Source organism: Heterodontus francisci, chromosome 3, assembly GCF_036365525.1.
Source record: "Heterodontus francisci isolate sHetFra1 chromosome 3, sHetFra1.hap1, whole genome shotgun sequence".
Classification (NCBI taxonomy): domain Eukaryota; kingdom Metazoa; phylum Chordata; class Chondrichthyes; order Heterodontiformes; family Heterodontidae; genus Heterodontus; species Heterodontus francisci.
The window spans coordinates 202,198,170-202,215,725 of record NC_090373.1 but is presented as its reverse complement, the minus strand read 5'-3'; the positions used below and the strand labels follow the sequence as shown (position 1 = coordinate 202,215,725).

Here is a 17,556-nt window from a genome sequence, read left to right as displayed (position 1 = left end):
TTTAATTTAATCAGCCCTTCCCACAGTGCTCATGTCCCTCCATAATGCTCACGTCTTCACAACCCTGCCATGATCCCCCCATGGCATTTTTCCGGTTCCCAGACTTTAAAAATAGCTCCTTGTTCTTGACAAGCCTGTTAATGAGCTCTTTAATGAGCTCAACAGGCAATTAATTGGACGCGGGTGCTTGACCCATTCCCTCCCTGCCGGCTGAATTTTAAAAATGGTAGCGTTTTCTGGAGGTGGCAGGACCCAGTGTCGACCTCCAAGAAGCAGTCTTCAAACTGTGCTTGCTGCCATCCCTGCTAAAAGCGGGGATTGAAAATCCAGGCTCCCATATCCCTTGATTTGCTTAGAGGCCAAAAATGTATCGATCTCTGTCTTGAATGGCTGAGCAACCACAGCTTTCTGGAGTAGAGTTTAAAGCATTCACAACCCTCTGAATGAAGGAGTTTCTCCTTATCTCAGTCCTAAATGGCTGTCCCCTTATCCTGAGACTATACCTCTAGACCTTTCAGCCAGGGAAAACATCCTCTCGGCATCTACCCTGTCAAACCTTCTCAGAAACTTACACGTTTCAATGATATCATCTCTCATTCTTCTAAACTCCAGAAAATATGGTCCTTTCTCCTCAGGATAATCTTCTCATCCCAGGAATCAATCTAGTGGCTTCTATTGCATTGCCTCCATGGCAAGTATATCCTTCCTAAGGTACGTAGACCAAAATTGTACCAGTACTCCAGGTGTGATCTCACCAAAGCCCTGTACAATTTCTTACTCTTCTACTCCAACCTTTTTTTCAATAGAAGATAGCATTATATTTTCTTTCATAATTGCTTGCTGTACCTACATGTTAACTTCCTGTGTTTCTTGTGCAAGAACCCTCAAATCCTTCTGAACACCAGCACTTCCCAATCTCACTATTTAAAAAATAGTCTGCTTTTCTTCACATTTTGGTCTATTTGCCATGTTTTACCCACCCATTTAACCTGTCTAAATCCTTAAAGTCCTTTTTCAGCTTCTTTGTGTCATAGCATCATAGAATCATAGAAATTTATAGCGCAGAAGGAGGCCATTCGGCCCTTTGTGTCATTGCCAACTGAAAATCGGCTGTCCAGCCTAATCCCACGTCTCAGCTTTTGGTCTGTAGCCTTGTAGGTTACATCACTACAGATGCATATCCAAATGCTTTTTTAAATGTGATGAGGGTTTCTGCCTCTACCACCCTTTCACCTTTATTTTCTCTCCTCAACTCACCTCTTATTATTGACATCTTTGTCAATGGAAATAGTTCCTTCCTATCCACTCTGTCTCGACCACTCATAATTTTATATACCTCAATTAAATCTTAGTCTCTTCTGTTCTGATGAAAAACAATCCAAGCCTATCCAATTTGTCCTCGGCGCTAAAATTTTCCAGTCTTGCTAACATCCTCTCCTGTTACGACCAAGGCTGGAGAAGTGCACTGTTAATTCACTGCCACGGGTCACAACACAGCAGTAAATTTTCCCACTTACCCAGTCAGTTAGATACTCTATTTGTCCGCAGAATAAAGCACACCAACTAGGTTTCTTTAATAAACAATAATAAACCAAGTCTTAACCAATAATGAAGTAAATATATACGCGAATTGAAATATTAAAGCCCCTTAACACACACACACACACTCACATATGCAACCGGTTAACCGGGGAAGAAAAAGGGATTTTTGTTTACAGCTGTTATAAAGAAATAGAAGGAATAAGAAAAACTTAGACTGAATAGCAGATATGGAAGTCTTTTGTTTTCGCAAGGTGTCCCAAAGGCGAATGGGTGGCTGCCACTAGAAATCTTTTAAGGCGATGTTGATGAACAATCTGTTTTGGGTAGGCGTTCAAAGAAATTCAACTACAGAAGACTTCACATAGGTCTTCCATCAAGTGTGCAGCAACAAAGGTTTCAGTTCTCACACATTCGATGTAAAGTTCTTTTAAAGATGCAAGATTTCTGCAAATATTCAGGATTTCTTCAAAATACAGGAGGCAGCAGTACAACTTCATACAGGCTTTTGCTTTTCAGTAGCAGGAATTCTTCAAAGAGAGGTAACAGTTGTCAGGATTTTCTTCTGATTTACTGGTAGGTCAATAAGCACATTCCAAATTCTCTTTTAGTCTGAAAACCAGCTTGCTTTTAACAGTTCAAAATGAAACCAACTTTTTCCACGCAAGTCCTATGATAATCATATATCCTGTCTTGTCAATAAGCGAAATAGCTCTTAAGTCAAACCCCGACTATGTTTACTTGAAATCATGTGCCTTCCAGTAAAAATTTGTTTACTGGACAACCTTTTGTTGACCTTTTAAAAAAAAAACACTCACAAAGTTCAGCAATCTCCAGACATTGGTCCATTAAATCCTTTTCAGTTTTTAAAAATATAGATTTTCAAGTTTTAACAAAAAATGGAAACCTCGTAACACTCCACTGTATCATCTCTAGTCCTGTAATGTGGTGACCAGAACTGTGCGCAGTACTCCAGCTGTGACCCAACTTTTTTTTTTAATACAGTTCTGCCATATCCTCCCTTTTCTTATATTATATGCCTCAACTACCAAAGGAAGGTATTCAATATGCCTCCTTAACCAAAATAAAAGCTAAATACTGCGGATTTTGATCCAGCGACAGTGAAGGAAAGACGATGGTGTGTGGCTTGGAGGGGAACTTGCAGGTGGTGGTGTTCCCATGCATCTGCTGCCCTTGTCCTTCTAGGTGGTAGAGGTCGCGGGTTTAGAAGGAGCTGTCGAAGGAACCATGATGAGTTGCTGCAGCGAATCTTGATTATGGTACACACTGCTGCAACTGTGTGTCGGTGGTAAAGGGAGTAAATCTTGAATGTTGTGCCTGGGGTGTCAATCAAGCGGGCTGCTTTGTCCTGTTGGGTATTGTTGAAGCCGCACCCATCCAGGCAATGAGGAACTTAAAGAAATCAGTGTAAGTGAAGAAATTGTATTGGAGAAATTAATGGACCTAAGTGACAACAAATCCCAAGTGCCTGACACATTGCATCCTTGGGTTTTAAAAAGGTAGCTACAGAGGTAGTGGATGCATTGGTTTTGATCTTACAGAATTCATTAGATTCTAGAACAGTTCCCAAGGATTGGAAGATAGCAAGAATAACCCCATTATTTAAGATAAAAGGAAGTGAGAAAACGGGGAGCTATGGGTCAGTTAGCCTAATACCAGCGGTAGGCCAAATGCTAGAGTCTGATGAAAGGTCACAGACCTGAAACTTTAACTCTGCTTCTCTCTCCACAGATGCTGCCTGATCTGCTGAATATTTCCAGCACTTTCTGTTTTTATTTCAGATTTCCAGCATTGGCAGTATTTTGCTTTTATTTATGCTGGAATCTATTATTAGGGATGTGGCAACAGGCCACTTAGATAATCCTGATATGATTAAACACAGTCAGTGTGGATTTATAAGCATGATCATGTTTGACAAATCTGTTAAGAGCTTTTTGAGAATGTATGGATGTTTTTGGTGATGAATAATTGGGAACCAGTGGATATGGTATATTTGGATTTTGAAACTGTATTCGATGTGCGATACAAGAGATTATTACGTACAATAATGACAATATTAAGGATTTATTAACAAAGATAAAACAGAGTAAGAATAAATGGGACAGTTTTGAGATGGAAGACTGTAACTTGCAAGGATCAGTGCTTGGGACCAAATATTTACATTCTATTGGCTGAATTTTGCCATGGAAGTGGAGGCGGGTTTGGAGGCAGTTTTGTGCAGGACTGCGCCGTGCTGGTTGTGCAATGTTTTTCCACTTTAACGCAATTTTTCCAGAGTGGGCATCTCTGGGATGATAGCTACCCAAGTGGAAGCAGTGGGTAGTCAATTAAGTTCATTAAGCAGCCAGTTGAGGGGTATTTTGTCACTCATGCAATTTTGTCAACGATGCTGGCCCCACCTCCCCCATTGTGTCAGCAGCCTGAAAGTCGATCAGAGCTGGCTTCACAGTGGGAGATCTGAGCTGTGATTCATTTCAAGGTTTAAATTTATTTGCCAGCAGTAATTCACAAGGGGGATCATCCTCAGGCAGCAGGCATGCCCTTGAAGCCACTTCATGGTGACTGATGTCTCTCCTAATGCTTGTCCTGCTGCAATGGCAGCTGCTTCCCACTCACTGAAGGCACATCCATGGTGCCACTGCCACTCCTGCTGTTAGCCAGGTATGTCCCACACTCCGAAGCAGGCTGATCCACAGGAGTGCTGAACAGACTTCCCAATGCTGGAACCTGGTCACCATCCCTAATTGATTGACTGCATCCTGACCCGGAATTCATCCAAATGTTGGGATCGTGACCCACCTGGGAAAATTCAGCCCTAAATTACTGACTTAGAAGAGGGGTGTAAGGTATCAAGTTTTTTTTAATTCACTTAATGAGATGTGGGTGTCACTGGCTAGGCCAGCATTTATTGCCCATCCCTAATTGCCTTTGAATTGAGTGGCTTGCTCTGCCATTTCAGAGGGCAATTAAGAGTCAACCGCACTGCTAATAAGGACAGCAGATTTCCTTCCCTAAAGGACATTAGTGAACCAGATGGGTTTTTACGACAATGGTTTCATGGTCACCATTAGACGAGCATATTTTTTCATTCCAGATTTATTAATTGAATTCAGATTTCACCATCTGGCGTGGTGGGATTCGAACTCGTGTCCCCAGATCATCAGCCTAGGCCTCTGGATTACTAGTCCAGTGACATTAATGCTATGCCACCACCTGCTCCTTGCTGATGATACAAAGATAGGTGGGATAATAAGTGGTGAGGAGGGCTCAAAGAAGCTTCGGAGGGCTGTAGACAGGTTGGGTGAGTGGGCAGGAACAGTCCAGATGGAATACAATGTGGCAAAGTGTGAAGTTATCCACTTCGGTAGGAAAAATAAAAAAGCAGAACATTTTTTGAATGCTGAGAGACTGGGAAATGTTTGCAGTCAGAAGGACCTGGGTATCCTTGTACATGGATCACAATAAGTTAACATGCAGGTACAGCAAGCAATTAGGAAGGCAAATGTTGTTAGCTTTTGTTACAAAGGGATTGGAGTATAAGAGTAAAGAAATCTTAATACATTTATACAGGGCATTGATAAGGCCACACCTGAAGTACTGTGTGCAGTCTTAGTTTCCTTACCCAGAGGGCTTGCAACAAAAGGTCACTAGCCTCGTTCCTGGGATGAGAAGATTGTCTTATGAGGAGAGACTGAGATTTAAGGAGGTACCGGGAGAAAGAAGAATAAATGGAGCTGCATGGTGTGCTGGCAAGAGGAGCCCTGTGCAGGAAAATGCTGGGGGTTGGCACTTGATAGCGGCTGGCTGCTTACGTATCCTGACCTCATGAGGTCATTGAACCTCTTGCAGCACTGACTGCAGCTGCAAGGGGCCACACTTCTGCTGTTCACTGCTTCTGCCACTTACTGAGATTGACCGCTCCTCTTCCTCCCCACATATTGCTTCCATTGTCATCCTTCCAGAAGCCTGAAGAACCAATATAGAATGTAGCTATTTTGACCCCTGCCAGGGTCCCTTTCATCCTCCCATTGCCAGGTGTAGGTTGTCATCACTCTGTGATTGGTTGAGAAACTTGGAAATGGGATGCTTCACTGAGAAATGGGCTCCTGACCAGTTGTCACACCTTCCCCCCACCCCCGCCACTCCACTCCTAATGCTTCATTAAAATTCTGCCCTTTATTTCCAAATCAGTACACCACACTTGAGGAAGGATGCCGAGGCCTTGGAGAGGATGCAAAGGAGATTTTCTAGCAGTGAGGGACTTCAGTTATGTAGAAAAGCTGTGATTGTTTTCTTTAAGGGGAGATTTATTAAGAGATGTTCAAAATTATGAACAATTATAGTGGAGTAAATAAGGACAAACTGTTTCCACTGACAATGGGGTCGTTAACCAGAGCTCACAGATATAAGGTAATTGCCAAAACAACCAGAGAGGAGATATGAAGTTTTTGATGCAATAAGTTGTTATGACCTGCAGTGCATTGTCTGAATGAGTAGTGGATTCAGATTGAGTGACCTCTTTCTGCCTCTATGATTCTGTATTTTCTTCAGGTACAAAAACAAGTCTTGAAAAAGCTGTCGTGCTGAAGAGTGAAAAGGTTGATCTTTCTCAGCTGCGTTCATTCGAGCAAGTGAAAGCTGCAGCATCCAACCCAGAAATAATTTTACAACTTGAAAATTTACTTTTGATATGGCACAATCAACTAGAACAGGTTTGTGTTTAATAACTTTAATGCATGAGGATTCTGTTAGCATCCTGTCCTAAAATAATTTAACAAGATTAATGTTTCATTTTCCCCTATATGCGCCACAGAAATACCTGTATTGAAAGGTCATTTTACGTTGCATTTTATCAATTTTCTTTGTCTTATAAGTAATGCTTCAGAGTTTTATTGAGACCAAAATGATAACGACAGAAAATTTGTCTAAATGTTCACAGGGCCCCAGTGGGAACCTTTAAACAGCAATTCTACTTTTGACACTGAAAAATTGGAGGTACTGACCAAAATGATTGCACTTTTTCAGGCTAAAGCCAACCTTCCCGTGAAAGTGCAGATGAATTTTACCATACTTTGGGGATGGGCTGGCAGGTAGGCTGGCTGACAAAATGGCTGGGGAAGCTTTTTTTTCAGTTTGGACCCTTTAAAAGCCCGTGAATTGGACAAAGAGCAGGCATTTGAAATTTTTGCTTGACCTGCATGGAGCCAGAGAGACAAGACCCAGAAAGGTGTTACCTCTCTCTGTAAAAGAGACTCGCTTCTCTTGAAAAGGAATTTTGCATTTGAAAGGTAGCAGATTCCTGTTGCTTCCGGTCTCTGAAGAATTTCTGCATCCAGTGAGATTCCTGCTTCCTCCTGTATTCTAAGAAAATTCTGAAATCTGAAGAATTCTTCTGCTGCTAGATTGCTGCTTCAAAACCCAAGCAGACCTGTTGCGACACCCCTGATGGAAGATCTATGCGACCTCTGTTGCAGCTAAATTGCCATGAACACCTACCCATCACAGATTGTTCATCAGCCATGCCTGGAGATACTTCGAGTGGCATCTGACTATTTGACTCTTGGAAAGCTCACCATACCAGAATCCAGAACATGAACCTCAATTATTTTTTTAATATTCCTTCTATTCTTAAGAAACAATTAGCATCCAAAAACCTTTTGAAACTGGTTAACCGTTTCTTTTTGAATGTGTGTGCATGAGGGTTAAGGGAATAAGGAGCTTTTTCATGTCTCAATTTATCTTGTTAGTAGTTAAGGCCTATTATTTATTTTCTCATAAATAGTTAATGTTGTTGTTGTTGTTTACAGAAACCTGGTTTGGTGTGCTTTATTCTGGGGAAAATGCAGTGTTTAATTTGGCTAGTCTTCAGTAGGTGGGAAACTTTATTTGATATGCTATGACCTGTGGAGTAGTGGGACTGAATTAACAGTGCATTGCTCCCGCTTTGGTCATAACACCAGATAGGGCCCTTTCCTCCTTGCGGCTCTTGGGAAGAGCCCCTTCCGCCTTGCCCTTGCAGCCTGGAGGTGAACTGCAGGGAGGCCTCGCTGAACTGTGGGACCACGCAGGGTCTTCCTTCTGCCATTATTGGTGGTGATTTCCGGTGAGCTCCTTGGTTGCTTTTCTTCTTCAGTGAGGGGAACAGCAACAACAACTGGAGAATGCCAGGCAGCAGTTCCAGGAGAACAACAGGCAGTAGCAGCAAGAGAACACTGGGCAACAGGAACAGGAAGGAGTCCTTTTCTGTAGGCAACAACAAATTCAGGGCTGGCAGCTCTTTAAATGTGGTGCCAGCACCTGCTGCAGCATCAACCGGAGCTGAATTTACTGGCTGCTTTGCCACTTCAGTCCCCTGATCGGATGGATCCCGCACCTCGCGCTGCTCAGTAGGGCACATAGCCGCGTGCCTATCTTTTCCTTTTGGCCTCCTTGTCTCGAGAGACAATGGGTAAGTGCCTAGAGGTGGTCAGTAGTTTGTGGAGCAGTGCCTGGAGTGGCTATAAAGGCCAATCCTAGAGTGACAGACTCTTCCACAGGTGCTGTAGGTAAAGTTGGTTGTCGGGGCTGTTACACAGCTGGCTCTCTCCTTGCACTGCTGTCTCTTTTCCTGCCAACTGCTGAGTCTCTTTGCCTCGCCTCTGTTCAGCCCCGCCTTTATAGCTGTCCGCCGGCTCTGGCGATCGCTGGCAACTGGCTCCCACGACTTGTGGTCAATGTCACAAGACTGCATGTCGCATTTGCAAACTTCTTTTAAGCGGAAACATGGATGGCCAGTGGGTCTGATACCAGTGACGAGCTCGCTGTACAATGTGTCCTTGGGGATCCTGCCATCTTCCATGCGGCTCACATGGCCAAGCCATCTCAAGCGCCATTGGCTCAGTCGGGCATCCATACTTGGGATGTTGGCTGCTTCTAGGACTTCTGTGTTGGAGATACGGTCCTGCCACCTGATGCCAAGGATTCTCCGGAGACAGCGAAGATGGAAAGCATTGAGACGTCGCTCTTGGCTGACATACGTTGTCCAGGCCTCGCTGCCGTAGAGCAAGGTATTGAGGACACAGGCTTGAAACACTCGGACTTTTGGGTCCGTGTCAGTGCGCCATTTACTCACACCCTCTTGCCCAGTCTGGATATAGCAACAGACACCTTTCCCTTGCCCTTGTTGATTTCTGCATCGCGAGACAGGTTGCTGATGATGGTTGAGCCCGGGTAGGTGAACTTTTGAACCACTTCCAGAGTGTGGTCACCAATATTGATGGATGGAGCATTTCCGATGTCCTGTCCCTTGATGTTCGTTTTCTTGAAACTGATGGTTCGGCCAAATTCGTTACAGGCAGCTGCAAGCCTGTCGATGAGTCTCTGCAGACACTCTTCCGTGTGGGGTTAATGCAGCATCGTCAGCAAAGAGGAGTTCCCTGATGAGGAATTTCCGTACTTTTGTCTTAGCTCTAAGACGGGCAAGGTTGAACAACCTGCCACCTGATCTTGTGTGGAGGAAAATTCCTTCTTCTGAAGACTTAAACGCATGTGAGAGTAGCAGTGAGAAGAAGATCCCAAATAATGTGGGTGTGAGTACGCAGCCCTGTTTCACACCACTCAGGATGGGAAAGGAGTGATGATGCACCATTATGCTGATTTGTGCCTTCCATATTGTCATGGAATGAGGTAATGATGCTTAGTAGCTTTGGTGGACATCTAGCACCTTTCACAACCTCAGGACAACCCAAACCACTTTCCACCCACTGAAGGTCTTTGTGAATTGTAATCACTGCTGTAAAGTAGGAAACCCAGCAGCCATTGACCACAGCAAGCTCCCACAAACAGCACTGTGATAATAACCAGATAAAACAGAAACAAATCGTGTCAAAATGTAGATTGAAAAGAAAACAAATAGCCTACTGCAACGAAGCTCCCAATCGGTGAACATTTGATTTAGTAGTCTCAGTTACGGACATAGCAAGAAAAAGAAAAGAACAAAAAGTCTTATAAATTGCCATGTAAAAAAAGAATAGAGTTAACAGTGGAAGACTTGAGGGCAGTTCTCTGCTGGTCGATTGTCCTTCCAGCTACGCTGAAGTTTCTCTCACTGCTGTTACTGCTCGCCAGAATGCAAAGTATACTTCTAGCCAGCCTGGCCAATTTAGGGTATGTAACACTGTGTTCCTTCCACCAGCTCAACAGATCACACTCGTTTTCCATCGCCAACACAGCAGGCTTCTGTGCTGTGTATGGCTGCACTTCATCATTTGTGTCCACTTCTTCATGAACATTCTCCCATTCAGCAAATTTGGTCAGTGCTTTTTTGAGAGCTGTAGGTTCATCATCAACCACTTTCATTTGCTTCACAGGGTCTTCTGTTTTAAAGTTGTTGATCCGTCTGCGCACTTCAGAATGAACTTCTTCCCTATCATGGCTGGACAACATTCACAGCTGATTAAATTTAGGCCAGAGAAGTGTTGCTGTCTTGTGCACGTTATTTACTTCAACTTTTGTCGGAAGCCACTCTCTGTGCCGTTGCCTGACAACTGCTTGCGTTGACGTATCTGAAGAAAGTGACATACAGAGTCGTTTAAGTTTCTGAAACCACAGAATTACCAGCTTCAATGTAAGATACTGGTCTCCCTCGAGTTCCTTCTGAACTTCAGAAAATGGTCAGAAGAAATCAACCAAAAACTGCAAGACATTGGGGGCGATGTTTCCCAGCCTGTAGTTTTCCCCACGCTGTTCCAGTTTCTCATGCAGCTCATAATAAATATCCTGAATTGAATTCAGTGTCAGATACACATAATTTCTCCCATTGGATTTAAAGTTTTAGACAACTGTGCAGCAAGACCAGACTGCTTAACGTATGTCACTAAGGCTTTGGCATGATGTATAGTTTCTACAACATCCGGAGCTTCAGAAGCTAATTCCTTTGGATCAAGTGACTGTTGAAGGACCGTGTTATATATGTGGTCCTGACAATCCAGACGTTGAAAAGGTCTAAGAGCAAGCACGTTGTTAGTGCCCTGATCTGTCACCCAGACTAATCTATTTAAATTTGCTGGGTCGAACCCAAAAGTATTCACGAGCAGCTTTAAAATCTCACGCTTGATGTTTTCACCAGTTTTGGCGTCCTCCAGTGGAAACATTGCTGTTGTTAAAACTTTGACATTAACTTTAAAATCTACTGTGATGTAATGACCAGTTACCGACATAATGGATTTTACGGTCGTCGGTCCACATGTCAGTTGTCATTCCCACATTCACATCCTTCAGCATTGAAGAAACTTTTTCCCTTAGCAGAGGGGTCAAGAACCAAGGGGTGTAGATTTAAGGTAAGGGGCAGGAGGTTTAGAGGGCATTTGAGGAAACATTTTTTCACCCAGAGGGTGGTTGGAATCTGGAAAGCTCTGCCTGAGGGGGTGGTAGAGGCAGGATCCCTCACAACATTTAAGAAGTATTTCGATGAGCACTTGAAACGCCATAGTATACAAGGCAACGGGCCAAGTGCGGGAAAATGGGATTAGAATTAGTTGGGTGCTGGATGGCCGGCACAGACACGATGGGCCGAAGGGCCTGTTTCTGTGCTGTATAACTTTATGACTCTATGATCTTTGCCAGTAGTCTGAAGAGATCACGTCTGCTGATGAGGTCAAACACATTGGTGAGATCTATGAAGGCAACGTCGAGGGGCATCCGTTGTTCAAGGCATTTCTCCTGTAGCTGGCGAAGGGAGAACAGTATATCAATAGTGTATCTCTCTGCTCGAAAGCCGCACTGTGTCTCAGGGTAGACACGCTGAGCCAGCTTCTGGAGTCTGTTTAATATGACTCGAGCGAAGGCTTTCCCCACTGTGCTGAGCAGGAAGATCCCATGGCAGTTGTTGCAGTCACCACGGTCACCCTTTTTCTTATAGAGGGTGATGATATTGGCATCGCGCATGTCCTGTGGTACTGCTCCCTCATCTCAGCACAGGCAAAGCAGTTCTTGGTGTGCTGAGAGTATAGCAGGCTTGGCACACTTGATTATTTCAGGGGTAATGCTGTCCTTCCAGGGGCTTTTCCACTGGCTAGAAAATCGATGGCATTGCTGAGCTCCGATTTTGTTGCCTGTCCATCCAGCACATCCATGACTGGCAGAGACTGGGTTGCATTGAGGACGGTATCAGTGACATCATTTTCCCTGAAGTACAGTTCTTAGTAGTGCTGCACCCAGCAGTCCATTTGCTTGCTTGGATCAGTGATCGTTTCCCCTGGTTTAGATTTTGGGGGGGGGGCGTGATCTTTTTGATGTTTGGCCCAAAATCTCTCTTCATGTCGTCATATATTGCTCTGATGTTTCTGGTGTCGGAGGCCAGCTGAATTCGACTGCATACGTGTTGCCAGTAGTCATTTGCACAGTGCCTGGCTGTTCTTTGCATGGTGCTTCTGGCGGCTTTAACTGCTAAGGATGTTAACTCGCTGGGGGCTTTCTTATAGTTCAGTGCAGCACTCTTCAAAGTGAGATTGAAACCAAGTCTGCATTCTGCTTCTCACAGTCGCCAAAGGTGGTCATTGCTGAGTTATAGATGGAAGTTACAGAAGCCAACCACCTTTGCAGCTGTTTCCTGTAGGACAGATTTCGACTGTTCCTACTGCTCTGCTGAGTTAATATCACAGCCTGGAGTCACGTCACTGTGGAGTCTGTGTTCAAGTTTGCTCTGGAAAACTGCTTTTACGTCTGGTAGATAGAGTCTCTGAACTTGTAGTTTCCTTGTTTGTGGGCCTTTCCTTTTGGATGATGGCTTGATTCTGAAGGCAATGTTCGCTCGAACCAGCCTGTGGTCGGTGTAACAGTCAGCATTGGGCATAACTCTAGAGTATAGTATGTCCCATATGTCACCTTGGTGCAAAACATTTAACACAAAGGTGCCAGTTCTCTGAGAGTGGGTGCCTCCTGGTGATCTTAAGTCTGGCTTTCTAGAATAACAAAGTAGTGACTTTGAGTTCATGCTCCATGCAGAATTCCGGCAGAGAACAAAGAACAAAACAAAGAACAAAGAAAATTACAGCACAGGAACAGGCCCTTCGGCCCTCCAAGCCTGCGCCGATCCAGATCCTCTACCTAAACATGTCACCTATTTTCTAAGGGTCTGTATCTCTTTGCTTCATTACAATTGCTGTCATTACAATTGTCAATGCCATGTCTGCCCAAGACACCAGCTCTTGCATTGAAATCTCCAACTATAATGAGCTTAGTCTTGGAGCCAAACTTCAGTAGACAGTTGTACAAGTCACAGTAGAAGCCTTGTTTGGTCACTATATTGGCTTGCAGGGTAGGAGCAGGTAGAAGCATAATAGTGGTGAACTGATTGTCCTGGATTGGCAATTGTAAGGAAATGAGTCGATCAGTGAAAACCAATGGGGAGATTTTGAAGCCTGCTGGCAATGGAGTTCTCAATCATAAATCCAGTACCTGAGAGGCGTCGTTTATCTTTACTGTTCCCTGACCAGAAAAGCAAAGCCGGGTGATCTCTCTGGCTATGAGTGCGGATTGTCTTTCAGACTACCTGTGGTCATCTGAATCTGACGTAGTGTGAACATTCCAGCACGCAAGTTTCAAGATGTTTAGTCTGTTTTTGTTTTTGTATTTGCTATTACTTTCTTTTGTATCACTAGGAGATGCCCGTTGGCTACGGTAAGCCAACCAGATGAGTTGAGACAAGCGATGTTTGGCCACCTTTTAAAAAATTTTTTTTTAGAGATACAGCACTGAAACAGGCCCTTCGGCCCACCGAGTCTGTGCTGACCAACAACCACCCATTTATACTACTTCTTCTTTGGCCTCCTTGTCTCGAGAGACAGTGGGTATGCGCCTGCAGGAGGTCAGTGGATTGTGAAGCAGCGCCTGGAGTGGCGCTACAGGTGCTACAGATAAAACTGGTTGTCGGAGCTGTTACACAGTTGGCTCTGTCTTTTTTCCTGCCAACTGCTAAGTCTCTTCGACTCGCCACACTTTAGCCCTGCCTTTATGGTTGCCCACCAGCTCTGGCGATCCCTGGCAACTGACTCCCACGACTTGTGATCAATGTCACAGGACTTCATGTCGCATTTGCAGATGTATTTAAAGCGGAGACATGGACGGTCGGTGGGTCTGATACCAGTGATGAGCTCGCTGTACAATGTGTCCTTGGGGATCCTGCCATCTTCCATGCGGTTCACATGGCCAAGCCATCTCAAGGACCGCTGGCTCAGTAAGGTGTGTATGCTGGGGATGTTGGCCGCCTCGAGGACTTCTGTGTTGGTGATACGGTTCTGCCACCTGATGCCAAGGATTCTCCGGTGGCAGCGAAGATGGAATGAATTGAGACGTTGCTCTTGGCTGACATACGTTGTCCAGTCTTCGCTGCCGTAGAGCAAGGTTCTGAGGACACAGGCTTGATACACTCGGACTTTTGTGTTCCGTGTCAGTGCGCCATTTTCCCACACTCTCTTGGCCAGTCTGGACATAGCAGCGGAAGCCTTTCCCATGCGCTTGTTGATTTTTGCATCGAGAGACAGGTTACTGGTGATAGTTGAGCCTAGGTAGGTGAACTTTTGAACCACTTCCAGAGCGTGGTCGCCGCTATTGATGGATGGAGCATTTCTGACGTCCTGTCCCATGATGTTCGTTTTCCTGAGGCTGATGGTTAGGCCAAATTCGTTGCAGGCAGCCGCAAACCTGTCGATGAGTCTCTGCAGGCACTCTTCAGTGTGAGATGTTAATGCAGCATCGTCAGCAAAGAGGAGTTCCCTGATGAGGACTTTCCATACTTTTGGTCTTCGCTCTTAGATGGGCAAGGTTGAACAACCTGCCACCTCATCTTGTGTGAAGGAAAATTCCTTCTTCTGAAGACTTGAACACATGTGAGAGCAGCAGGGAGAAGAAGATCCCGAACAGTGTAGGTGCGAGAATACAGTCCTGTTTCACACCACTCAGGATAGGAAAGGGGTATGATGAGGTGCCGCTATGCTGAATTATGCCTTTCATATTGTCATGGAATGAGGTGATGATACTTAGTAGCTTTGGTGGACATCTGATCTTTTCTAGTAGTATGAAGGGACCACGTCTGCTGACAAGGTCAAAGGCTTTGGTGAGATCTATGAAAGCAATGTAGAGGGGCATCTGTTGTTCACAGCATTTCTCCTGTAGCTGGCGAAGGGAGAACAGCATGTCAACGGTGGATCTCTCGTTTCGAAAGCCACACTATGCCTCAGGGTAGACACGCTCAGCCAGCTTCTGGAGCCTGTTTAATCTGGCTGGATCCCCACTATGCTGAGCAGGGAGATTCCACGGTAGTTGTTGCAGTCACCGCGGTCACCCTTATTCTTAAAGAGGGTGATGATATTGGCATCGCGCATGTCCTGTGGTACTGCTCCCTTGTCCCAGCACAGGCAAAGCAGTTCGTCCAGTGCTAAAAGTATAGCAGGCTTGGCACTCTTGATTATTTCAGGGGTAATGCCGTTCTTCCCAGGGGCTTTTCCACTGGCTGGAGAATCAATGGCATCACAGTTCCAATTTATACTAATCCTGCATTAATCCCATATTCCCTACCACATCCCCACCATTCTCCTACCACCTACCTACACTAGGGGCAATTTACAACGGCCAATTTACCTAACAACTTGCAAGTCTTTGGCTGTGGGAGGAAACCGCAGCACCCGGCGGAAACCCACGTGGTCATAGGGAGAAGTTGCAAACTCCACACAGGCAGTACCCAGAACTGAATCCGGGTCGCTGGAGCTGTGAGGCTGCGGTGCTAACCACTGCGCCTTCCTTTTCCCGGCATCTCTGCACTATGTTTCAACTCAGAGTAAGCAGTACTATCCTAGACAAGGCTGTTTGGTCACACAGGGTGCTGCCGAATGGTGGTGTTGTCAACAGTCAAACGACTCATACTCCTGAGCCACCTACATGTAGGATTGAAGCTGTGGCTGCCAGTGCCATCTTGCACTTGCTCATTTCACCTCTTTCCCATCTCTGTTGGACTTTTCTTCCTGCCTGCACTAAGTCTGTTCAAAGTGGAATTCAGCTCACGCAGATGAAATGTTAGGCAAAGTGTTCCTCCACAGTGGCTCAGCAGGCTGAGATGGCTGCAGCAACTGCAAATCTGTAGGTATTAAGTCAGAGTGTCCTTCTCCTCGCCTTTGGTTTGAGAAATTGCCCTCAAGGCAGAGGGCTTATTTGCCCAAAGCTGGGTTTCCGGCCATCAGTTCCCTGATTCTTGAGCAATGAAAAGTCGCCTTGCTGTATTGCCTTCATTGACATTGAACTCATCAGTTCTCCTCCGTCAGATCTGCCTAAACAGTCTGTTAAACATTCTTCAATTCCTTCTGAAAATTCAAGCAAAGAGAAAGGTTTGCTTTCATCTACTATTTTAATTACTTTCTAAAACCCATACTGGATTTTTCAGGCATATTGTGTGACTTCTAAAACTATGATTACTGCTCTCAATGAACACATAAAGCATATTGTCAGAGAAAACAGAAATGTTGAGTTTTCTTATTTTTTTTATCTACAGGTGCTGGCACAAAGTAATCAAGTCAGAAAAGAGGCAGAAAATTCAGGTCCACTCACTGAACTGGAATATTGGAAATGCATGTCTGCTAAATTCAATTCCATTATCGAGCAGCTTCGAGGACGACATTGCAAGGCAGTGATCAATGTTTTAAAAGCAAGTCACTCAAAAATGTTACAGGTAAAGTTATCGAGAAGAGCAGTATGAGGACACTTATTATCACAACATTGCATTTTTGTAAATATTTTAACATTTTAGAAAAATGATTAGCCTAGAATTTTTGATATGGGAATAGTACACCTGGATGGCTGTTGGAAAATAAGGAGCTGCATAGGTATCTTCAGGTTCAATGGCATCAACAACTCCAATATGTGGATCCCATATCCCTTGTTTTCAGAGTTAACTCTTGTTATTTAGCAAACTGCATATGAACTGGATATCTTGGGCAGAGCTGATGAACACTCTGGTGAAACCAGGTCAATGACAAAGCAAAAAGGTGATATACTTTGCACCTTTGCAGTACAATAGTAACAATTCCAGACTTTTTAAAACTTTCTTCTACAGCACTTGCTGTTACGAAATAAATCAACAAAAACATGCTGCACGATTTCAAATAGTGAATGGAATATTCTCTCTTTGTCTTATTTTCCTCAGGCCAGCTCTTGCCTGGAAAAACAACCGACTGGGGTTGCATGCACCCCAACCAGGAAGCCTGACGCAACCTCGAAATTAGACTTCATGAACATTATTTATGCAAAGCTGATATGCTTGCGCACGGATGTTCTGCATTTTATTAAGGTTAATATCAGGGCACTTACCTCACCGGAAGTGGCCCAAAGCTAAGTCCCTGGAAGGGTGTTGGAATAGCAGTTAGGGGTGGGGCATAATCGTGAAGACTGTGGAGATCAGAGAGCTTACCTGTTAGTTGCAGCCTGGCACCTCCGCTGTTCATCAGAAAGCAGTTTTCCTCACCATTGCTTAAAAAGATATTTGGCCCCTAATTAAAATATAAATGGGACCCATTGCCTGTTTCAGCTGACTGCCTGAAAATATGTCTGACAAATTTAACAGCACACCCAGTCTGAGTGTAGCCATCCCACACCTGAACTTGCAATCACTGTGCCCATTAAACAACTATAATACAGGCGCAATGTCTGCCAGTTTTTACTCTGCTCCATTATAATTCCCAGCTCAGGTCAAGACCTGCCTATTAGAGCCTTTGCTAGAACTAACTGATCCTGAACCTTTTTTTGCATTTACTCATTTACTGAAATCAGAGTGAAAACTCTCCACTGGTTGACTCATACCTAGCACAAGGGAAGATGGTTGTGGTTGTTGGAGGCCAATCATCTCAGCCCCGGGACACTGCTGCAGGAGTTCCTCAAGGTAGTGTCCTTGGCCCAACCATTTTTAACTGCTTCATCAATGACCATCCCTCCATCATAAGGTCAGAAGTGGGGATGTTTGCTGATGATTGT

At 44.5% G+C, this 17,556-nt stretch overlaps 1 protein-coding gene across 1 annotated transcript in view; it reads left to right on the top strand.

The window, feature by feature from the left end:
* Window positions 1-17,556, top strand: part of LOC137367179 (dynein axonemal heavy chain 8-like) — a 2,062,041-nt gene that overhangs the window by 170,849 nt on the left and 1,873,636 nt on the right. Inside the window, exons 7-8 of the mRNA XM_068028615.1 lie at window positions 6,112-6,272; window positions 16,082-16,258. Coding sequence (XP_067884716.1) covers window positions 6,112-6,272; window positions 16,082-16,258 — 338 coding nt within the window. The remainder of the gene's footprint in view (window positions 1-6,111; window positions 6,273-16,081; window positions 16,259-17,556) is intronic.